This window comes from Phocoena sinus, chromosome 6, assembly GCF_008692025.1.
Source record: "Phocoena sinus isolate mPhoSin1 chromosome 6, mPhoSin1.pri, whole genome shotgun sequence".
NCBI lineage: Eukaryota > Metazoa > Chordata > Mammalia > Artiodactyla > Phocoenidae > Phocoena > Phocoena sinus.
In genome coordinates, this window is record NC_045768.1 from 90318039 (window position 1) to 90342555 (window position 24517).

Below are 24517 nucleotides of genomic sequence, written 5' to 3' on the forward strand. Positions count from 1 at the left end.
TGAAACTTCCACCCCTGCCTGGCCGCATAAAGTTGAGCCCACAGGCGCCTTGGAGGCATATAGTTGAGGGCCACTGCTTGCCACTCCCAGAAAAGCTGGAGAGGGCCTGAGTCTACCAGGGACCCCACAGCGTGAATGCTGCATTGTCTGGTTGAGGGCTGGGTCTGAGCTTACCCACCCAGTGTCCGCACACGTGACCTCCCCACCACCGACCGGAGCACCACACACTCCCTCTGGCCTCACAGTTCCACTCTGGAACTCACCTGATGGAAAAGTATCCCAGAACAGAAAGGATGTTGGTACCAATGTGGCAGCTGAAAATGTGAAACCACCCAAGTGCCCCCTGCTGGGGGCTTCCCAAGTGAATCAGAGGACAGATGGACTGTCCTGTGTGGCCTGTATCAAGATGTATTTGTTAGTGATGGAAACCATGACAAACGTGGCTTCAGGGTAGCACAGGCTCCCGAGGACCACCAGCTCTTCTTTGTCAGGCTCCACTCCTCATGGCCCCAACGTGGCTGCAGGGCCTCCAGGAAGCAGGAAAGTTCAGAGGGCAAACATCAGTGAGGTTTCTCAATGGCCAGAGATCACACCCCAAATCTCAGAAGGCTGGAAGTCAGATTTCAACTGGCCCAGGAGAGAAGTGGAGTCCAGCTGCCTCCCCTCGTTCAATGGAATGCAGCAGTAGTGACCCAGGGTGACTTCTGAGGCCTTGACAGGTAAGATTTGCACTCGGGACTCTCACTGTGGAATGCCATGATGTGAGGAGGTCCAGGCCACTTGAGGCGGCCACCACCCCATGAGGTCTCGGCTGACACCTGGCAGCAACCCCGCCAGCCTTGGATATGACCCAGTGCATGCCGCCAGCTGCCCACAACCACAAGGGAGAAGCCCCAGTGAGCACTGCCCAGTAGAGCCCGGCAAACCTGGAACCCCGAGCTGTAATAAGAAGGAACTATAGTTTTACGCTACTACACTTGAGATTTTTGTTATGCAGGGACTGAAAATTGAGACAGTGATTTTTACCTTTGCTGATTTTCAAAGTATTGTTTATTTCATACCCCTTACCACAACTTTACAGATAACAGATGCAGCACCCCAGCTGGGTCCCTGCTTATGGATACAAAGCAGCCAGCTGTAATTGTTGAGAAACCTGCTGCCACCTTCCCACTCTGCTATGCAAAACTAGATGGGCTTAAAATGCCCCCCGGTCTCTTCAAAGGAACCTGACTAGAGGGAGGCTGCAGCTGGTTCTGTGAACCTCAGCAGTGGTTTCAAGGAAGCCTATCTATAAAAACCGCTACAGCTGGGCTCCCCTGGGACAGACACCCCCCAAATAGGGTCCCCAGCTCAGTGCCCCGAGGGAATCCCTAAACCCGGAAGCTGATTTCACTGACCAGTCTTGAGCTGGACACATGTTGAGATGCAGTGGCCGGCTGGTGGGGTCAGCCTGGCCCTCCCACTGTGGGCTCTGGCCTCCACCTTAGTCACCCCGGGACATAGGCTGCAGGCTGTCTGAGCATTCCCACAGTTGGCCTGGAGGCAGGCAGCATCTGCCCTGGGTTCGCTGTATGCACCATCACCTGGGCACGTGGTGAGCTGGTGGGACCACTGGGGGTCCAGGGGTCCTTGTCAATGCCTCGGGCCATGCTGGCCAGCTCTCTGGTCCCCTCGCCAAGGTCTCTGCAGGAAGAGGAGGTGTGAGCCTGGGGGCAGAGCGGGGGCCCCATTTAACCCCAACTCTGCCACCATGCAGGGTACCCTGGCCCTGATCTTCAGCAGGCCTGGGATAGACTGCTGCCCCTAGGTGAGGGCGCCCGTTTCCTCTTGCCTTGCACCCAAGGAGGCCCCTCCATCGGTGCCCCTCCCTGGGCCTCAGGCCCCTCACTCATACAAGGGGGATGACTCAAGGAGCATCACACCCACCTTCCAAGGGTGGGAAGGGGCTTCCTGGGGCTTTGTAGAGGAAGGGAGCTTATTCAGAGTGTGTGTAAACTATGTGCACCAGGATGCCCTAGGCAGAGAAGGGACACTGGGGCCCCAGGAACATTCTGGAGGACACCCTCGCACTTGCCAGGCTCTCCTCTGAGTCTGGGACCAGATCTCCCACCTTCCATATCTTCAGTTCCCTAGTGGCCTCCCCTAGCCCCCAAGCCACAAACCCACCCATTCTCCAGGCTGAGAAAACCCTGGCCCCACCCTTGTCCACCTGGCCCTGCTCCCATCTCCCGTTTACACTGGACTTTACTTCCTGAGGCTGCCTGGCTGCTTCCTCCCCTTAAGATGCTGTCTTTCTCCTTCCCCCCCAGTATAGGCTCTCCTAATCTGTTCACCTCAGGCATCATTTCTTCCAGGACGCTTTCCCAGATCTATGTTGCCACCCACACCTAGTTCTCAGAAAAGCTCTAGGCAGTAGTAGGACTTAAATTATCTGTTGGTTCAATGAATATGTGAATGAATCAATTAATTAGTGGAGAGGAAAGTCAGCTTAGTGAGCAAGTCCATGGACTTTCGAGCCACAGAGCCTGAGTTCAAACCTAGCTTCATGCTTAGTAGTTATGTGATTCTAGACAAGTTTCTTAAAATGGGATAAAAATAGTGCCCACTCCCATGGTTAGAACAGGTAATATTTGGAAAAGCCAAGAACAGTGCCTGGCATAATGTGAGTGCTGGGAAGTGTTTATGAAATAAAAGTAAGGTCAAGGGGCAAACCTCACCTTACTAAAGACGATTTCACCACCAATCAGTGGGAGACCTGGGGTATCTGGGCCTTGCCTAGGATGGCACATCCTGAGAGGCAGCAATTCCTTCCCCTATTCCACTGGGGTTTCCCAACTGAGACACAAGACAGCGTGTCACAGGTCTATAATGGGGAGAGGGTGCCACAGGGCAGCGGGCAATGCAGAAAATTCCAAACCTGCCGAGGAAACGTGACTATATGAAAAGGATGTGCACTAGCAAGACCACCCCAACATAACTGAAACAAAAAGGAAAGTGCTTGCAGCCAACTGACAGGTAAGGGTCTCTTCCATAATGTACACAGAGCTTCCACTATTTATGAGAAAAGACATCAGCAGGAGATTCAGCAGAGCAAAGTGAAAGTGACTAAAACCAGCAATGCAACTGCTAAGCAAAGGTATGGAGAAAACACTCTTTCTCAATGTTAAAGAAATGCTGATGAAAACCACCTATGTAACTCACCCCTGCTAAGTAAGCGAGGGAAAACAAATCATTAACACTCAGTGACAGTATAGGTGTAAAAATGGCTCAACTAGTGCCAGGTTCCTGGAGAAAGAATTTGGTAATAAAAATATTCGGACTACTTGGCCTAAACAGTCTGTTCCTAGGATTGCCCCAAAATGTCATCTCAAAAAAGAAAAACAGCTCTAAGCACAAGCATTTACCCAAACCTGAGCACAGCAGGTGAAGTATCTGGAGCATAGCTCCAGGGGCCTCAGACCACCATGGCAACACAATGACACGTCAAGTCAGGTGGAAAGGGCGCAAGGCGGCATTTCTGCCATGGCCATCGTGACCTAGGCCTAATGTGTGTCAAAAGCTCAAGGGAAGGAGGTAGGAAACCAATTCCTTCCCACAGGCCTCGCCACTCCAGGAGTCAGCTAGGCCCGGTGCATTGAGTGTGGACATGGGACCAGACAGACCCTCGCCACGCCTGCACAGGCCACCACCTCCAGCGCCTCAGTTTCCTCACGTGCACACCAGGATCAAGAGCAGAATTAACAACAATGGCTGGCACTCACTGAATCTGTACTCTGGGCCCAGCCAAGGCCATTGACTTGTATCACCTCAACAGGGCCAGGATGTGAGCCCTGCCATAATCCTCACTGTACAAGGGAGGAAAACAAGGCATGAGCAGTTGTCACACAGCGAGGCGTCAGGCCGGGGGCAAGCACTTGGTTCCCTGGGAGGTTCCTGTGGGGACAGGCTGAGGAAATGAGCAGACTGCCTCTGCGACGCCAGGGCGGGGCAGAGAAAGCACTAAATGGGCCAGAACATCTGTGCAGAGAGGATGCACTTGGAGAATAAAGGGCATGATCAGGACGCACCACAACAGGGCTCCAACCAAGAAAGGACTGGAGCCCATAGGAAGCATGGGTCCAGATGAGGCAGGGGAACGGTGACCCCTGAGGTTAGCAGACGGGGACAAGAAACCCGTTACACTATTCCCTCTGCTTCTGTGTATTCGTGAAATTTCCCCATAATAAAGTTTGAGAAAAGATTACCTATGAGTTCAGAGTGATACAAAAACAACAAAACAAAATGAGAAGGAAAGGAAGGAAAAAACAGAACTCATTTTCATTCCTCATAGAGGGAATAACAGAATCGCAACAGAATTAAAATCATTATTCTGTAAACCCCAGACCGATTCTGGCTGGAGCATCCCTGGATGCTAAGGCCACAGGTCAGACGTCATGGGGGCAGCAGAATAACCCTTAGCAGAGTCCCTTCTTCATCACCTGACAACGGACTCATCTCAGCCAAGAGCACCCAGTCCTCGTGCCTGCAGGGCGACAGCCTGACCCATACCTGTGATTCACACCAGCACCGCCCATGGGGCACCCACATGAGAAACACTGCCTGAGTGCAGTCATGAGGGAATGTCAAGACAGTCCAGAACACGGTGTCTGTAGGGGACCACTGGCCTGGAGTCCGCAAAAGGCAATGCTGCCAAAGACAAATATCCTGCCCCATTTAAGGAGCCCAGAAACCGGGCAGCCCTGTGATCCTGGGGTCAGAGGGTGCTCACTCAAAGCTAGTAACAACCCTGAGAGATGTTCTATCTGCAGTCCGTGTTAAGCCAAGATTAGACTCCTTGAGTCAAAAAAAAGTATGTAAGAAATGTCCTTGTATTGGTTCATAAAAAGTGTGTGTGTGTGTTTTTAAAGAGACAAGAAGAGATAGAAACTGAGAGACAGAGGAGCAGGGAGGGAGATGGGAGGAGAGACCAAGTTGACAGGGCACCGTGGGTCCTGGTGAAGGATAATACTCGTGTCCAGAAGCTTCCTTCTCTAGACAAGGGGTGACAAGATAAAGAAACAGAGTGGAGGGCAACTTTAGGCACTAGGGTGCAGGGTCAGACACGGGTACTAGAAGGACCATCAGCCCCTGTGTTAGGGATGGGAGTTGAGGCCCTGGTGAGCCTGGGCTCGCAGCATGCTGGGGCCTCCCTGCCCTCACCACCGCCCCACCGCCCCGTTGCTCTGCCCATGCCCACGTGGTGAAGCTGTGGTTGTCGTGAGCCTGGATGGGCTGGATCCTGGACTCGCCACTGATGCTGCGTTTGTTGTTGAGGCCCTTGAGGCCGAGGCAGGCGGCCTGTACTGTCTCTAAGTCCTCGCCTCTCAGCTGGAACCACAGCTGGGCCACCCTGGAGAGAGATGGGGGAAGGACATTCAGGTGCATGTGTGTCCAGGACACCGCCTGCAAGCCTCTGCAAGGCCGATAGTATTTTAGGGCCATACAGTTCCTGAGCAATTACTCAGCTCTGCTGCTGTAGGGAGAAAGCAGTCATGGATGATGAGTAAATGTCAGGAGAACTATACTTACAAAGACAGGCAGTGGAAAGTTCTTGAGATGAATCAAGCTGACGGTGGCGCAACACTGTGAGTGTAACTAATGATCCTGAATTGTGCACTTAAAGATGGTTAAAATGGTAACTTTTATATTGTAAATATTTTACCACAATTTTAAAAATAGCAAAAAGAATAAAAGGGTAGGTTTCCGTGAAGAAAAGTAGAGGTGGGCCAGACTCCACCTGCAGGCCCTAGTTAACCGTCGTGCAGTCAGCCCTTCACGTCCACACAGAGCAGAGCATATAGTGCGTGTGTGCACAGTCTGCAGAATGAGGCAATCCCCTGTGTACCTGTCACCTGTCTTATGGAAGACCAAGCGAGTGAGCCATGTGCCCTCCACGGCCTCAATGCTCTGTGAACAGCAAGATGCCAAGATCCCAGCAGCCCCGCTCCCTGACACGCCCAGGAGTCTTGGAGTGACTTGCAGGTGCCCTGCAGCAGTGCCAGGTCACTGTACCTGTTGGATCGCCGCTGCTCACTCCTCTTCACACACTTCATGAGGCAGCAGGTGAGGAAGGCCATGGACATGAGCATGATGATGGCACAGCTGACGATGGAGGAGATCACAGCCACCTTGAAGCCGAAGGTTTCATAGGGAGGCACAGCTGCGAGTGAGACAAGTCCAGCTCTTGGGCCCAGCCTGCCCTCAGGGAGCCCTGTTCCATGGGGGAGGCAGGGAGGCGCTGGCAGCTGAGGTGAAGGTCTGTGCAAATTGTTGTAGGGAGTGGGGCTATCAGGCAAGATTGCCCCCCAAGAAGGGGGTGTTTGAGCAGGGTTTTGGAGGGTGTGTAGGAGTTTTTGCTGGCACACTGGGGGAAGCTCTGACAGCGAGTTCAGTGATGATAGTCCCCTTGGCTCCCACCCACTGCAGACTGGGCCTCTGAGACCAGAAGACAGCAGACAACACACAGTCTATTTTCACAATGCCTCAAGTGGGTAAAACCCTATGGGGGCCTAGGTGCTTTCTCGGGTCACTTTCCAGGAAGGTGCAAAAGCAAGAAAAATGCCAGTGTTTGGGGTCAAAGGGCCTTTGGCACATTATCAGCTGTGCGACCAAGAACTAGCTATGTATCAAGAACTACTTCTATCAGGTTCTAAATGATGTTCTTAGGAATCAAGGCCCAGGATCCTAATTTGAACAACACTGCATACTCTCCCCTGTAGTGGACACTGATCACGCTCCCCAGTCCCTAGTCCCCCAGCCCTAGCTGGACACTGGCCGTCCAGACTGAAGACTACATCTCACAGCTTCCCTTGCAGCTACATGTGGTCACATGATCATACTCTGGCCAGTGGTGAACAGGGTGGAGGAGTGTGGGACAACTTCTAAGAGCCTTCCTTGCCCTGCAACTAATCCTGTAACAACTGCCTGGATCATGCAGTTGAGATCATGCCTAACAGAGCCATAACATGGGAAGGACTTGGGTCCCCACCATGGGGTGCCATACAAGCCTAGGACTGCCCATCCTGAGGGCCATGGGCAAGAGAAAGCTCTCATAGCCCCCATTATTTTGGTAACCCCCATTATCTTGGGTTTTCTATCTCTTGGAGTCTAATCCTAACAGATACTCTCCTTCTCAGAGATTCAACCACTACATGAGTATTATAAAGGCTCTGAGAAGTCCTGCAGTCTATTAACCCAGGCTTTTCCAAAATTATATTGACTATAGAGCCCTTTTCAATGCACAGTACACATTAACACAATATATGTATCCTCACTTTGGAAAATGCTTGCTGGGTATTATCCTTTAACACCCTGTATAACAAATACAACTAGAAAACCATCTCCTCCCCCAGACTGGGGCCCCATGGCCAAGCAATCCTATTCCCCAGTTCTAGAATTCTTGGCACACGAAACATCCTATTAATGTTTGCTGCATGTGTGTATGAAAGAACGTAGTTTTCTGCTTAACAGATGAAGTACTAGCTCAGACGGCACAAGTAACTCTTGGAGATGACAGGCCGAGTCAGTGGCAGAGCTAGAATTTGGAGCAGCTGCTAGGATTTGAGTCTACACTGCTGACACGGAGCCCCAAGGGACCACCAGCACTGGGAACAGGACCCTACACAGAGGCCCATGGAACTTTCTCTGTGGACACCCACACCATCCATGTGACAAAATCAGCAACCCCCCACCAGGGGTCGCTGCTGAGCTGGGTGCGGCTCACAGGGAATGGGCCTCACTCTTGCACATGGGGGTCTCTGAAGACCACTCAGCAATGCTCCCCTTCCAGACACAGGTGAGGAGGCCAGACCCAACCATCTGGTGGCCCGAGGGGCAGTGGAACACGATGACAGTCCCCACAGAAGTACCGTTCCCATGAAGTACTTGGAAGGTGCCCTGCAGGGGCGGCTGCACTTGCACACACATGCCTAGGAGAGAAGAGAGGAGAGACAGAGTGAGGACCTCACCCTGGAGGGCAGGGGCTTGTCAGGAGCCCTCATCTGGGACAGGCATCATTGACCCAATGACCACACGATGCTCTGGAGAAGGTCACACAGCCACCCAGACAATTGGAAGTGGCGTCCGTGTGACTAGTGGCTTGGGAACAGAAGTGGAGCTAATCCCTACATTAAGTGAAATCTAGATGCTCTGAAGACCATGGTGTTGTTAAAAGAAACACACATCTAAAGACAATAAAAGCAAAAGGACAATTATTACCCAAGTGCAGCTCAAAAGGCAGAATCAAGGGGGGAAGAAAGGAGAGAGATCAACAGATGTGATTTCATTAAAAGTAAAAAACAAAAACTTTTGTTACTCCCTAATAACTGAAAAACAAACAAATTCAGATGAAAATATTAGGAAAAGGTATTTGGAAAACAGAGGGCAAAGGTTCAACACCCTTAATTTATAAAGAGATCTTACACGTCAATAAAAGCTGAACATCCAAGTAAAGCAGAATGGACTGGTGTGTGAACAAGCAATCACGAGATACACGTAGCCAACAGACATGAGAAAATGCTTGCCCTCATAGTAACCGAAGAAACACTAATTCAAATGAGAGCTAATCTTTCACTCCTCCACTTGGCAAAAAGGAGAAAAAAAAAAACATGTGTGACGTTAGCAAGGGCCTGGGAGCCACTCCCCTCAGACTTGCTGGTGGGGGCACAGATCCAAACCTTTCTGGACAGAGTCTGGTAAAGTGTATTAAGAGTTTTATGCTGTGTATACATCTGAGAATTTAGCCAAAGAAGTAGTTATGCATCTGCTGCCAGGATTTCTATACCAGGATGTTTGTCTACACCCACATCTCCAGCTGTGGGGATCAGTACAGTTAATCAAAGTACATCTGACATGAATGCCAGCAATGCTATCCTAAAGTGTTACAATGATGTCCTTATAAAATTGTAACAATGCCAACAGCTGGCACATAGAATTTACTGTGCTGGACGCTGTTCCAAACGCTGTACGTGTATTAACTCATCAATCCACAAAATACCTCCCCGCTTGACAGGAAAGCAAACTGAGGTACAGGGTGGTTTAATCATTTCCTGAAGTCACACAGCTCCTATGTTGTAGGGTAGAGATGTGGAACCACACAAGGAGGCTCTGGGCCTACCTTCTCAACACACACGTGTGACAGATACATCACGTGTCCCTTGTGTCTGGCTTCCCTTGCTTAGCACAATGATGGGAGAGGTGCCGTGCTGCGTGTGTTGGTAGCTGTCCATATTTATGGTGGAGCTGAGTCCCGTTGTATGGGTGCCCTTGTTTGCTTCCCTGTTCCTGCTGATGGGTGTGTGAGTTGTTTCCGGTGTTCAAGAATACGGAATGAAGCTGCTACCGATGTTCTGGAGCACACCTCCTGGTGCCTGAGTGCAAGAGGCTCTTCCTCCTGCTTTTCTGGAACTTTCTGATTTTGAGCACTGTATACTACTAGTGTATAAAGCAGTTAGTCTCAGACAAAAGGGAGACTGACCAGAGGCAGCGTCTGTGTCCAACTCCCTCCACACATCCGAGGCCTAGGTGGGAGCAGTGGTGGGGATTCGGACAGAGGCTGGCACTGCCAAGGCTAAGGACCCCATTATTCCACACCAACCCAAGACAACCCTTCCCCTGTCCTCCACGGGATACCTCCAGCTAGGACTGTCCCCTGGGCACCAGGTACAGATGTCCAAAAGCCCACTCGGCCTGCCACATCCAGCCAAGCTCCTGCACTGGCCAACGTGCTCATCACTTGGCCTGCCCCATTCTAACTTTGATGTTAGCCACTATGCCCTCCATCCTTTACTTGCTCCAGCCCCCAAACTCGGAACCTACCTGGACTCTTTTTCTCAATCCACAACCAATTCACCAGCAAACTTTGTGGGCTCTGTTTTCAAAATATATACCCAGAATATCTGTAGTGGGCTGGAGAGTCCTCCAAAATCCACATCCATCTGGAAGCACCCATGAGGGGGATCCACTGTGGAATGCATGGTACCCCATTTCACATAGGCTGTGGGGACAGAGGACACCCGGAACTGCCCAAGGGCAGCAGCTGTCACTCAGGAGGGCCACACACATGCACTCACATACCCCGTGATAGTGCTTCACATGTCTGTGTACAACCAGCCCTGTCCAGAGGGGAAACTGAGGCTCAATGAGGTCAAGCCACCCCTTGCATGGCCCCATTGGCCCTACCCCACTTAGGGTGAGGGTGTTAACAGGGCAGTGGCAGAGCCAGGCTTCAGCCTCAGTCTTGCATTCTGCCCTTGGAGGCTAAGGCTCCTTGACCCTCGCTGTGGGCAGTGACACTGAGGGACAGCATTTGACTGAGATTGGCCAAGCTCCCCCTAGCTCTGCCCTACCAAGAACCTGGGGGGTGCCTCACCAGGCTGAAATGCTGGGGGGAGGGGTGTGAGCCTGGGTGGTCCTTGTGGTTTGTGTACCTAGCAGAGATGGGGGGCTGACATTCGAACAGCACAAACAACGCTGGGCACCTAATAGATACTTCACTGTATTTCAGCCATATGAGGAAGACCATCCATCTCCATCTTACAGATGGGGAAACTGACGCAGAGCAAGGCTGGATGACACGCTGAGGGTGGTAGGGGTGGAAGTGTGCTGGGCCACGGCTGCCATGTAAACTGCACATCTGGGAGGATTCAGGCTTCCCTGTCTGCAGATGTCCATCATTAGTGTCACACTAACAACGGCAACGCAGGTCCGATAGAAACATCTGGTTAAGAAGGACCCCGATTCCTGACCTCACGCAGCACTCAATCATCTGCAGAGGACAGCAGGGAAGAAATTGTTATTATCGTCATTTTAACATGAGCAACCAAGCCTGGAGTGGTGGCTGACCTGCTCAACACCCACAGATAGAGAGGGCACCCGCAGACAGGACTGACGCAGAGCTTAAGATTCCTAATTAACAGCAGAACAAGGGAGTGTGGGTATTTGCAACATACATGTAACAGAGCATCTTTCCTACATAAACAGCACTTATGTAAGACATGACAAAAATCACAACACAAAAAACGGTTAAGTTAGAACAGAAAAATATGGAAATAGCCCCAAACCAGGGGGCAGAGCAATTAATTAAGAAAATTAAACAGCATCCGCATCAGAAAGGAAGCAGCAAAACTTCTCTATTAAATGACATGATCCTGTATCGAGAAAATCCCTAGGAATCTGCTAAAAATCTACAGGAACTAATAAATGAGCGCAGCGAGTTTGCAGGATACAAGATCAACACACAAAAATCCATTGTTATTTCAGTACAGTGGCAATGAGCAAACTAAAAATGCAATTAATAAGACAATTCCATTTACAAGAGCATCAAAAAGAATAAATTACTTAGGAATAAATTTAACAAAAGAAGTGCAAAACTTAAACTCTGAAAACTACAAAGCTTTGTTGAGAGAAATTAAAGAAGACCTAAATAAATGGAAATACATCACATACTCATGGGTCAGAAGACCTAACATGGTTTAAGATGGCAACGCTCCTCTGCTCATCTACAGATTCAACATGACCCCTAACAGATCCTAGCTGCTACCTTTGAAGAAATTTACAAGCTGATCCTACAGTTCATAAGGAAATGCAAAAAGACCTAGAATAGCACAAACAGCAATCTTGAAAAAGAAGAACAAAGTTGGAGGACTCGTACTTCCTTATTTCAAATTCTACCACAAAGCTACAGTGATGACAACAGCGGCACTGGCATAAAGAGAGACATATAGTCCAATGCAAGGCTTTAGACTCCAGAAATAAACTCATATTTACAATCAATTGATTTTCAACAAGGGTGCCAAGACAACTGAATGGGAAGAGAATAGTTTTTCAACAAGTGGTGCCCGGAAAACAATACTTACCTGCAAAAGAAGAAAGTTGGAGCTCTCCTTACATCATATACCAAAATTAACTTAAAATGAGTCAGAGACCTCAATATAACAGATAAAACTATTAAAAAAAACTCTTAGAAGAAAACATAGAAGTAAATCTTCCTGACCTTGGATTAGGCAATGGTTTCTCAATGATACCAAAAGACAAACAACAAAAGAAATAGATAAACTGGACTCCATTAAAATGAAAAAATTTGTGCTTCAAAGGATACTATCAAGAAAGTGAAAAGACAACCTACAGAGTGGGAGAAAATATCTACAAATCATCTATCGGATAAGGGACTGTATTCAGAATGTATAAATTATTATACTGAATTATAAAAAGACAACCCAATTTATAAATGGGCAAAAGATATGAACAGACATTTCTCTAAAGATATACCAGTGGCCACCAATAAGCACATGAAAAGATGCTCAACATCATTAGCTTCAGGGAAGTGCAAATTAAATGCACAGGGAGGTACTTTTTCACATCCGCCATGAAAAAGACCCATAAAAAAAAAACCAGATGATAACTGGTGTACCAAGAATGTGGAGAAACTGGAGCCCTCACACGCTGCAGCTGGGAATGTAAATGGGGCAGCCGCTTTGCAGTTTCTCCAACAGTTTCGCAGAGTATTTCCAAAAGATGCAGCAATGCCCCTCCTAGCAATATACCCAAGGGAAAGGAAAACACATCTACATGAAAACTTGTACACAAATGTTCACAGCAACAATATTCATAATAGCCAAAAAGTAGAACCCACCTAAATGTCCATCAACTGATAAATGGATAAATAAGATATGGTCCACCCATACAATGGAATATTTCTGGAAATAAAAAGGAGTGAAGAACTGACATGCTACATGGATGAACCTTCAAAACACTACGCTCAGTGAATGAAGCCAGCTACCAGAAAACCACATATTGTACGATTCCACTCATATGAAATGTCTACAATAGGCAAATCCATAGAGACAGAAAGCAGATCAGCGGTTGTCTGGGGCCAGGGAGAGGGGGAGTTGGGAGGTGACCTCGATGGGTCTAAGGGATGCAGGGCTTCCTTTTGGGGTGATGAAAATGTCCTAAAATTGAGTGTGGTGATGGTTGCACATATCTGTGAATATACTAAAAAGTGTGAATATACGTCAAATTGTACACTTTAAATGTACAATTTAAACGTGTGAATTGTATGGCACATGAATTATACCTCAATAAAGCTGTTAAAAAATTCAGGGGAGAGATCTAGCAGCTGCCTTCCCCAGCTCAGGCTCCAAAATGGGAAAATCCTTCGCCAATTTCATGTGCAAGAAGGACTTTCATCCTGCCTCCAAATCCAACATCAAAAAAGTATGGATGGCAGAACAGAAAATATCATATGATAAGAAGAAACAAGAAGAATTAATGCAACAATATCTTAAAGAACAAGAATCATATAATAGATTGCTTATGGGAGATGAACATGTGAAAAATGGCCTTAATTTCATGTATGAGGCTCCACCAGGGGCTAAAAAAGAAAACAAAGAGAAAGAAGAAACAGAAGGAGAGACCGAATACAAATTTGAATGGCAAAAAGGGGCCCCACGAGAAAAATATGCCAAAGATGACATGAACATCAGAGATCAGCCCTTTGGTATTCAGGTTCGAAATGTGAGGTGCATTAAATGTCACAAATGGGGTCATGTCAATACAGATCGAGAATGTCCTTTGTTTGGTCTTTCTGGAATTAATGCAAGTTCAGTTCCCACTGATGGCTCAGGACCATCGATGCACCCCTTGGAGCTAAGCGGAGATGAGAAACAGTGGGTTTGCTCTGAAACGAAACGTACTGGGGAGAAACTTGACCGCAAATGATCCATCACAGGAATATGTTGCAAGTGAGGGTGAAGAAGATCCAGAAGTCAAATTTTTAAAGTCACTAACAACCAAACAAAACCAGAAACTTCTCAGGAAACTGGATCAACTTGAGAAGAAAAAAAAAGAAAAAGAGAAAAGACAGAAAAAAGAAAAAGCTTCAGAAGAGCAGAAGTAAACACAAAAAACATAAAAACAAATCCTCCTCCTCTTCTTCTTCCTCCTCTGGTGGCACTTCAGAAAGCAGCAGTGAGAGTGACAACAAAGAAAAAAAAAATACAGAGGGCTTCCCTCGTGGCGCAGTGGTTGAGAGTCTGCCTGCCGATGCAGGGGACACGGGTTCATGCCCCAGTCCGGGAAGATCCCACATGCCGCGGAGCATCTGGGCCTGTGAGCCATGGCCGCTGAGCCTGCGCGTCCGGAGCCTGTGCTCCGCAACGGGAGAGGCCACAACAGTGAGAGGCCCGCATACCGCCAAAAAAAAAAAAAAAACAGAAGAAGAAAAGAAAGAAAAACAAGCATTCAGGAAATTACAACAGTGGTTCTGAAGAGACGGACAAGTCTAAGAAGAGAAAACTTGATGAAGAACGTTCTGGCAGTCACAGTAACAAGGAAAAGCCTAGGTTTTTAAAACAAGAGAGTTCTGGGGAGAAGAGCAAATGGAGGCATTCTGATTCTGACAGAAAGCCCAGAAGCCATAACCAGAGTCCAGAGGAGAGAGGATCTGGAAGAAATGAGAGAGGCAGCAGAAGCCAGAGCAGGGATGAGAGGAGTAGGAGAAGCCAAAGCAGAAGTCATGGTGGTTACAAGCCAAGAGAAATAAGAAGACGGCCACGGTGAAGTCCCAGTGAAGAGTGGGACAGAAGAAATGACACCAGAAGCCATGGCACAGATAGATACAGAGGAGGGAAGATGCACAGAGCATTATCAGGAGACAGGTACACTACAGTGATGCAAAGAGAATGGAGAAGTAGAGAATAGAGACTTGTATGTGACAATTACCTGGAAATAAAAATATCTCCACTTTCTTCTTGAATACCTTTAGCAAGGGCTAAATTATGTACTATTGTCTTTCTAATAAAAAAGCTCTATTTTTTCATCTCTGTAAACTGTTATATTAAGTACAAAACTACATGAATCCCATAAGAATGAACTTGGCAAATATTTGTAAGTGATCTATTTTGGGGCTGTAAAAATATTTTCTGTTCATTAATGTTTCTTGTGCGCTATACTAAAACAAAAGCCCCATGTAACTGCGTGACATTTTCTTTGTTCTGAAACATCATTAAAAGAATGACAGACAGTAAAAAAAAAAAAAAAAATTCAGGGGAAATATTTATTTTAATTAAAGAAATGCAGATTTGAAACCTAAGTTATTACTTTTGGCCTCTTAGCTTGGTCAAGATCACAAAGACCAGGCCACCAGGTTGGTGAGGGTGTGGGGAAAGGGGTGCATAACCCCTGGGGCAGAGGGCACAGCAGGGAGGACCTGAGAGGCTGTCCTGCCCTGTAGCAGAGGACAGGCAGGTGCTTGCAGGCAGGAAGGGTGGGGGAGCCTGAGCTGGGAGCCCCAGGGAGACAGGGCAAGGAGGACACAGCACCCACCCTGAACCTCCAATCGGACATTTCCTGATTACCCTCACTGGTCTTGGGTCCCCTAGTACTCAGTAGTACAGAGGGATGCCAACTTTGATTCCAGAGTATAGGCCCTTAATTAATCACCACGCTTTGTCTCCATAGGTGCCAAAGCAGGAATGAATGAATGCATGAATGAATGAATGAATGAACAAACTAACAGTTGAAAGCTGTGATCAACACTCCCCCAGGAAGAACCTTTCTTTTTCAGGATCCGTGGACTTGGACATGTGCTGTTTGTTCTTCCAGCCAGGGAAGCGGACTGGGGTTTTGGAACTGGGTAGACACAGCAGGGTAGCCACGGGCCAGCCACGTGGCCCCTTCCCCAGGGTCACCGGGCAACCAACACTTCCCAGTCCCCAATTTAGAGCTGCTACTTCTCCATTCTTCCATGGCTAAGCATCTTCTTTCTCCCGGGCCCCATATGGCCCTCAGAGAAGGGAGGCCCCTGTGGGGGGATCAGCAAGGGTGAGAGCTTTGTGGACACTTGTCTGCCCAGCACCTGCACCAGTGCCTGGCGAATGAAAGGAGGAAGGGATAAACTTGTATTCATCTTTTAAAGATGCAACTAGGACTTTATCAAAAAAGTAAGATGCCTTGAGGGAGGGACAAAGAGATGGCAAGAGATATGATGAAGCAGGCCTACTGAAAAGTTATGGGTAGGCTAGAGCTGGGGGGTGTGTGGTTATAAATTCTTTCAACTCTGTGGTATGTTTGAAAAAATTTTAAATGTGGGGAGAACGCCTCAAGCGTCACTACTGACTGCCTGATATGCCCCAGCTGGCCTGCCAAGCCATGAGGGGTGGCTGTCCAGCTCCCTAACCAGAGCACAGCCCAGACCCTGCATTACCTAACGGCCCTGGCATGGAGAGTCACAGACAGGAGAAAAAGCTCCAGAAACAGAGGCAGCAGGCTGGTTCTGCAGCCAAACGTGTCTGGGTGTAAACCACACTTAACCAGCTGGGTGACCAGGTCACCAATCTGGTCCTCTGACCCACCTGTAAATACTGCAGAGGGCAGGACAGGGGCTGACTGAGATGATGTGCAGCTCCAGCTCCAGCTCCAGCCAGGAAACCACCACTGTCGTAGGGAAAGGGCTCGCCTGTCAACAGCCACATCCTGTGCTACTGCTGGGTTCCGCTATGGTTAAGGGCGCCCATCGTGACACAGCACTGCACGCTATTTCACCACCCAAGGGGGCCACACATCTTAAAAGACAGAACTAACCCCTCACCCCAAGAGGCCCAGAGCCTGTCCTGTCTCCTGGAGCCTCATCAAGGTGGGAGGGTGAGAGGCGACGCCACAGAAAGGAAACAAGCCTGACCTGCAGATGCCTGCATGGTGTGCATCCAACTGAAGACTTAAGGGAAAGGTACAAGAAAATTTGAAGCACAGGCCCAACGAAAATGCCGCTGCCCCATTAACTATGCACTCTGCATGGCTGGGGACAGGAGGGGCCTCTGAGAGACTCGGAATGGAGGGCTTTAAATGCAGTCATGGCCTCTCTCCTCAGGCCTCGTACTCTGCGTTTCCAGCCAGCCAATACAGGGGTCTCACGCCCATCAGAGGCAGGGAGCCCCTGCTCTTAGCATAAGTGTATTGTTTGAACGGTTCTTCTTTTAAAAATGAAAATGAAAGGTCAGAGGAAATAACTCTGGTAAGGAAAGGTAGAGGGAGGATGAGCCTTGCCCATGGCCCCCTCCTTGCAGTGACCTTCCCCTACGTGGGAGGCAAGGAGCTCAACCCCCAGTAATCCAAGAGCCCAACCAGGCTCAGAGGAGAAGGCAGAGAAGCCAAGTGGGCCTGGTCTGCTAGGAACCCAAACCCCACCCCGCCCCTCTCCACCAAGTCTGACCCTGCTCCACCACCTCTAGTCTCAGTTCCTGGACCTGGTCCTTGCCCTGCTCAGACTCATCTTCCCAGCCTGCAAAATAGGGTGACCTGCCCCCCGGGGTGACAAGAGTGGGACCACCTGGTGGAGACCTTAAGCCTGTGCCTGGGAGCTCAGGAACGCCGCCTAGGAGGAGGCTCAATACCTCATCCTACCCCCCACCCCAAGTCCACAGCACCCAGGATACCTGCACCTGCCACCCCTACCCGCCACCCGCCAGACTCCAACAGGATGGCCTGCATCCCTTCTCTGGGCCTGGAAGGCCAGCAAACACTTTGGGCTGGGCCCATTTTCCAGATGAGGAAACTGAGGCCCACAGACTTCTGAAGGCCCCAGGTGTACACTGGCAGGGCCCCCACCAGACCTTTCTACAGGACTTGTGACACGTAGCCCAGATGGGGCAGGAAGGTGGCACAGCATCAAGGGACTACAAGGGCTTCAGTCTACCCATCTTCTAAGGATATTCCATGAAACCACCAGCTGGCTCCAGAGACCACATCCCCTAACCACTGCAAACCCAGCCTCTGCTCACACTCCTCACTGCACCCTCCACAGCCTGGAGACCCCTGCACCCCCTAGCTGGGCCCCCAACAGTCCCTCCCCACACTTGGTGTCTAAGAGGCAAATCCTACCTCCTCCATCCCCTGCTGAAAACCCTCACAGACACCCAGTTACCCCTGTATACCCTTCCTAGGACTGGTCCCCAAAGGGGACCACCCCCAGCTATCCTTTCCTTCCAGCCCTGTTGCCTGGCCCCGTCCACTTGCGGCCCGCCTCAGACCCTGGATGCTACACTTCCCCAGCCTTCCTTTGGCTGGACCCCTGCACCCCTCAACCTCTGGTGCATTTTTTTTCTCTGCACCCTGCATGATACTATCTTTTTTACTATGTACAAATAAATCTCAGAGGAGAGGAAAAACAACAGAAAAAAACAAAGGGAATGGACTTGATGCAAGCAAGATACAAAACAAAAGCAAACCCTATAGGCTCACTGGACAGTAGAGAGGCAGACCTGCCCATCAGGTGTTCGCCCGACACTCCCAGCTCACTCCCCAGCCCCAGGCAATGCTCTCTCCCACCTCTAACACACAGGGGATGCATGGCCTGACCTAGACAGCCTGTCCTCCCAGCCCATGCCTCCCCCAGCCTGCCTGGCCAGTGCGGGTGAGAACAATCCTTGCTTGTTAATCTTTTATCTGGAACCTTGGACCACAGGACCATCCCTCCCATCCTCCTTTCTGGAGCCAACATGGCCCCCAAACCCTGACCTCACCCGCTGAGACCAGGTAAATAAGTTACCTTTTATGCTGGCTGTGACTGTGGACAATAGGTACAGTGGGGAGATGGGGGGAAGCAGGCCACTGGACCAGCCCACTATGGGCCTGGGTCCCTGTGGGACTAGAAAGTCGCTTCTGAGTCTCAGTTCTGAGTCTCAGTTTCCCCAAGTGGAAAGAGGAACCCTCAGGAGGAATTTCTCAAAGAGAAATTAAAGAGTGACGTGTACAGAGGTACTCTATGGAGAGTGGGACCCCCCCAAGACCGCAGCAGTGGGGACAGCCACATGCAGAAGGCCCATGCCCAGGTCGTGTGTCCTGAGGCAGGTGCAGGGTTCAGAGCTACTGCAAGCCTGGCCCTTGGCTATGGTCCAGACCCGGGTCTCCCAGGCACTTCCCTGACAGCAGGTCAGCTCACACACCCAGAATATATATTCTCCTCCAGAACATAACCAGGTAAATTCCAAACCAGGTAAATTCCAAACCAGGAAGAGCGCACTTCCCCATTCCCCCCAAATCTCTCAGGGGAGAACATCGAGGCTCCAAGGAGCCTCGTTCATCCAGCAGCTCTGCCTGTACCATGGTGGGAGGCCAGAGCTGGGCCTTAGGGGCACATAAACCACATTTAGATTCCCACCTACACCCTCTGGGCTTTGGTATCCTCCATGAAATGGGCCCAGGGCTGGCCCAGTGGCTGGGCGGCAGGAGTGAAGCGAAGAGGCTGTCCACAGAGCACGTCCTCACCCACCCAGCAGTCCTCCTGCTGCCCCCTTTCAGGGGCATGGGGGAGGGTCACCTCTGGCCACTGGTCTTCCTCTGGCAGGGCCGTGTTCCTGGACAATCTCCTCCATCAGGGAGTGCTGGAGCTGCCCTGGGAACAGGGCCAGGGACAGGCCAGGGGCCTAAGGGCAGTGGGAGGGTGGCCTCCCAGTCAGCCATTCAGAGCAAGGCCATAAAGATTTAAGGCCTTGCTCTGAGCTGGCCTTCCTCACCTGCCTCTCCCCGGTCATCGTGCATTGGAGATGAGGGGAGAATCCTAGGACTCTGTGTCTGACTGGACTCTCATACCTCCTCTAGGAAAAGCAGAATAATGTGCCCATTTTACAGACTGCAGGAAAAACACCCATCCCATTGCTGTGCCAAACTGTCTCTAAAGACCCCCATACCCATCACTTCACTGCCCCACAAGGAGAGGTGGGTGCACATTTCAGAGCCCAAGAGACTGGGGCCATGGGGCAGAGGAGTGGATGAGTCAGCATTACCTTGGAGCAGAACCATGCAAGGGTGGGTGCACTGGGCCCTCCCTGGCTCCCCCTGGCCTGTCCACAAGCCTGGGGCAGGTATGCAGGGCCCACCACTTAGCACATGGAGAAACTGAGGCACAGAGATAAAGAGACGCACCGCAGGTCATTGTGTGTGTGTGGGTCCAACCCTAAATTCCTGGGAAGGACTCACAGGCTGGGACCCACAGGACTCACATCTGGGAGGAGGCTGAACAGCAGCCGGTCAGAAATAGGGCTGGGGCCAGGCTTGGCAGGCCAGAGGGCAAGAACTGGATTCTGAGACCCTCTTTCCCCCAGGAGAGTCCTCTGCAAACAGCCTTTTGTATGTAGTCAGGGTCTCCCCTTCCCTGTCCTTGGCTGACCTTGGGCAAGTCCCTCCACCTCACAGTGGACACTCACCTCCCCAGGCAGTGCTGTACAACTTGCACACACATTGTCCTCTTCACACACGGGGCAAAACACCAAATTCAGGATTGGGCATCAGGCTGCCCAAGGGAGTCAAAGAAAATAAACCGACCCCACCACACCAGGGGCAGTATCAGGTCTTAGCTTCCACACCACCAAGCCACATGCCTCTGCTTTGTGACTTACTTCCCTGGGCCTGTTTCCCCATCTGAGAAGAAGCCAGCATTCCCCCCAAGGTGGCAGGTGTCACTGTTTTAAGCATGACTGGCTGCATCCCGGGTGTGCGTGCGTGTGTGTGTGTGTGTGTGTGTGTGTGTGACCTGTGCCAGCCTGCTCTTTCAGGCCCAGCTTCCACTTGTGCAATTCAGCGCCTGGCCTGGGGCACAGGTGTGCAAAGACCCTGAGGTTTAAGGGGGAGCGGGCAGTGTGCCCTAAAGTGAGCCTCCAGGAACATCTGCGGCTCAAGGTCTGGCTTTATCTTTGTTTCTAAAAGGGTTAGATTTTAGACGCATTCATGGAGCAAGGTCGACATTCGAATCCGGGGCTTCAGCTGCAATCCCCCTATCCGAGCAAGGCAGGAAGGTGAACCCCCTACAAAACAATCTCGAAATCAAACACTGAAGATAACAGCCAGCCCACCCCTCCTTCCGGAGACCCCGGAGCCTCACCGCAGCTGCAGCGGGACCTTGAGCAGTCACTCCCCTCTCCCAGGTTCAGTTTCCCCGCCTGTGAAGTGGGGCTGGGGAGCTAGCTGAGGATCCAGAACACCTCCCTAGGTGAGGCCAGTTTCGATTTCCCCACGTCCGTCACACCGACATCCCCCGCACTGACGCGGCCCCCATTGGGAAGAGGCGCGCACCAGGGTTGGCGGGCAGCTGGACGCCGCCGCCTGGTTTCTGGCCGCTTGCCGCTGGGCTTCAGCTCCGCTGGGGCGCCTGCTGGGCGGACTGAGAGCGTCGGGGAGGTCTGTCCTCCGACTGTGCGCCTCACCGCGGCAGTGCCGCACCCACTGACCCCGCGGAGGGCTGTGCCCCCCGCGCCTCAGCTTCCCCGTCTGAGAAATGGGCGCAGAGCCCCGCTCGAGGTCTGCGGCCTCGGCCCTCACCTGTGCAGTTCCCCGGGGCGGGCGTGGCGTCCCCCACGCGCCCCCCAGGCCTCGCCCTGCGGCTGAGGGTCGTAGCCTCCTCGCGCATCCCTGCGCGCTCCGCGGCGTTCGGCCAGACTGCAGTGCAGGGGCCAGCGGGGGCGGGGCCGCCCGGTCACGCCCATCCAGGGTTGAGGGCGGGGCCGACCCCGCAGGAACCCAAATCCCCGAGGGGCTAAGCCAGCAGAGCGGGAAGTCTCGCTCCAGGGCTTTGCGTAGGTGTTGACATCTGCCCCTGCGCCTCCGACCACCAGGGCCCCCCACAGACCAGGTGTTCTCGGTGAGTAACACATGTGAACCCCATCTGCGTCACTGTGGGTCAGGCCCTCTGTGGTGGGTGTCGATATTGTAGGTCCTAGTGCGGACCCCCGAGTCGTGGGGGTCAGGATTCAAACCTCCAGGGTCTGGCCCTGGCCTTACACACCCGGGGGGCCTGCCCTCTCCTTGCTCCTCCTACCCAGCTCCCTCTGAAGGGGCCCCTGGCTAGGCTCAGAGCTGCGGCCCGCCCCTTCCTCTCCCTAGGACCCCGCCCAGGCCCAGGCAACCACTGAGGGAGCTCTAAGACAATAGACGCCCCCCCTACCCCCCCTCCCCGGCCAGGGCATCTCAGGGCAGCTCCTGATCAGGTGACCAGCCCGGTAGAGCTGAGGGAACGTAAGTGGAGGATTCCTGGGTCTATCTTCGTTTGCAATCCTAGTCTAATAATGGATCCTTATGTCTGTCTTGGTCTACACTATCTATTCTAATGGTGGATCCCTGGATCTATCTTGATCTCCACTACCTAGTATAATGGAGACTCCCTGGGTCTGTCTTGGTCTGCACTTCTAGATTAATGGTGGGTCGCTGAGTTTATCCACCATTAGACTAGGTAGTGGTGACCAAGATAGACATATTGCTCCATCATTAGACTAGGAGTGCAGACCAAGATAAATCCAGGGATCCATCCTCATAATAGGTAGTGGAGAACAAGAGAGACACATGGATCCAACATTTGAGTACAGACCAAGATAGATACAGGGATCCTCCATTAGACTAGGTAGTGGAGACCATGATAGATCCAGGGGTGCACCATTAGCATGGGTAGACCCAGGGATCTTCCATTACTAAGTAGTGGAGACCAATATAGACACAGGGATCCACCATTAGATTAGGAGTGCAGGCTAAGATAGATCCGGGAATGCATCATTCGACTAGGAATGGAGACCAAGGTAGACCCTGGGACCCTCCATTAGACTAGGTAGTAAAGACCAAGATAGATCCAGGGATCCAACAATGGACTAAATAGTGGAGACCAACCTAGGCACAAGGATCCACTATTAGACTAGGAGTGCAAACCAAGACAGACCCAGGGATCAAACATTAGACTAGGAGTGAATACCAAGATAAATCCAGGGATCCACCATTAGGCAGTTAGTGACAGAGGGAACAACTGATGCAAGGCCTTGAGATCTTAATTCTTTGGAAGCTTGAGGTATAGCCAGAAGTCCAGTGTGGTCACCCCTGCAAGTCTGTGAGGTGGCCCAGCTGGACAGGCCTGGCTCTGGAGTGCCTGGCAGGTGGCAGCGAAGAGGTAGGTGTCTTGTGGGACAATAGAGCAGGGTTCCAGCAGGCCAGCCCCTCCCCACCTTTGCTTTCATAGCCTGGTAGAAGCTGATGTTCAGTGCGATACATAAGGGCCCTGCCCTTTCCTGGGTCAGAGTTGTTTCAACCCATAATATCTAATTCTCACTTCAGACTTGTGGGTCACACATAATGACTTTCTTCATTTCCCTTGATGTGAACCAAGCATGTATGTCCCATCTGCCACATCAGGAAGCCAGGTGGATCCACAGGGCCCACTGTGATCTGCCCCCTTCAGACCACACTCAGGGACATGGGACCCCAGAATTCCCTACCACATGGCCCCGTGCCTACCTCTGGGGTCTTGTGACCTTCTCATTGGCTCTGGTCTTTTGTGCACACCACTGTACCCAGGACAGCTGCCTGTATAGGTGCATGAGCAGGGCTGGGAGGGGAGGTCTGGTGTCGCCCTTGAAACTACAGGATAGAGCTGGTGGAAGCTTCCTGCGGGCTGCCTACAATACCACACTCTGGCCCAGGCCTGGTATGTGTATGCGTCCTGGGGCTGCTGTAACGAGGTACCACAGACTGGTACTTTAGGACTACAAAAATGTGTAATCTCAGGGTTCTGGAGGTCAGAAGTCTGAGACCAAGGTGCTAGCAGGGCTATGCTCCCCCTGAAGGCACTAGAAAGGGTCTTCTCCATGCCTCTCCCCAGCTTCTGATAGTTTCTTGGCTTGTGGCAGCATCACTTCAGTTTTCATACAGCTGTTTTGTCCCTTTGTGCATACCTGTCTCTGTGTCCAAATTTCCCCTTTTTATAGGAATGCCAGTCCTATTGGAATAGGGCTACCCTAATGATCTCACTTTAACTTGATTGCCTCTATAAAGACCCTATTTCAAAATAAGGTCATGTTCTGAGGTACTGGGGGTTAGGACCTAATCACTTGAATTTTGGGGAGGACACATTTCAGCCCATAACAGTCTATAACATAACAAGAATGAGACAACATGTTTTCTTGGCCATCTGTGGCATGGTTACACGTTCTGGGTATTCAAGCATGGGGCGCTGGCCTCCGTTTGTACCATTAGGGAACTGGTGGTGGCCTGAGACTTCTGTCACATGCTACAGGAAACTCTACACCTCATTATGCCTCAGAACACCCACTTGTGTCAAAGACATCTTCAGAAGCAGTGGGAGGCACTGGGTTTGGTTCTGGAGGTGGAACCTCAGTCAGTATGAACCTTGATCTGGACCACCCCATCTACCTTTTCTGGGGCTTCTTGGAATAGCGTGCTCCTGGAGAGCACCAGAAACACCTACCATGGGTAGGGAGGGAAACTGAGGCCGGGGAGGCGAAGGCACTAGTCTACCACAGACTCAGACCGCTTGGGCCACCACCTCGCCCCCCATCCATGTCAGGGATCGCGGTTCTGACAAGCATCCTGTACCTGAGCGTTAGTATTCTCATCTGAGGGTAGAAAAGATCCTGCTACCCTCCCAAGGTGAGGGAGACTGTGACATGGTCAAGGATGGAGCATCTCCTGAAAGCTGGGTTACACAGGC

General features: G+C 51.0%; 2 protein-coding genes across 9 annotated transcripts; one reads left to right on the forward strand and one right to left on the reverse strand.

The window, feature by feature from the left end:
• Nucleotides 1–1019: 1019 nt before the first annotated feature.
• On the reverse strand, nt 1020–21480 carry SUSD3 (sushi domain containing 3). Of its 8 annotated transcripts, none has more exons than XM_032636330.1 (5): nt 21352–21471; nt 7908–7967; nt 6052–6199; nt 5237–5389; nt 1020–1683 (listed from the first exon to the last, which is right to left on the reverse strand). In XM_032636330.1, exons 1-5 carry the CDS (start codon nt 21437–21439, stop codon nt 1488–1490), a joined length of 645 nt encoding a protein of 214 aa, XP_032492221.1. In that variant the 5' UTR covers nt 21440–21471; the 3' UTR covers nt 1020–1487. The 8 variants fall into 8 exon arrangements, with proteins under 8 accessions (XP_032492221.1, XP_032492217.1, XP_032492220.1 ...); XM_032636326.1 differs by having other exon boundaries at nt 7779–7967; XM_032636329.1 differs by lacking the exon at nt 21352–21471 and adding an exon at nt 20915–21246 and having other exon boundaries at nt 7779–7967.
• On the forward strand, nt 10811–15960 carry LOC116756086 (corepressor interacting with RBPJ 1-like). The gene is given in 4 exon segments (XM_032636334.1): nt 10811–13688; nt 13690–13873; nt 13875–14036; nt 14236–15960. Coding segments are annotated over 4 exon segments (1356 nt in total). The 5' UTR covers nt 10811–13182; the 3' UTR covers nt 14740–15960.
• Nucleotides 21481–24517: the final 3037 nt, after the last annotated feature.

Excerpts from the sequence above, each read along its gene's own strand:
- SUSD3 (XM_032636326.1), bottom strand. The coding sequence starts at position 21,439 with ATGCGCGAGGAGGCTACGACCCTCAGCCGCAGGGCGAGGCCTGGGGGG. Across the intron at positions 6,200-7,778 it reads AGAGACCCCCATGTGCAAGA|CTGTGCCTCCCTATGAAACC; the intron begins GTGAGGCCCATT and ends TCTCACTCGCAG. Across the intron at positions 5,390-6,051 it reads GAGCAGCGGCGATCCAACAG|GGTGGCCCAGCTGTGGTTCC; the intron begins GTACAGTGACCT and ends ATCTCTCTCCAG.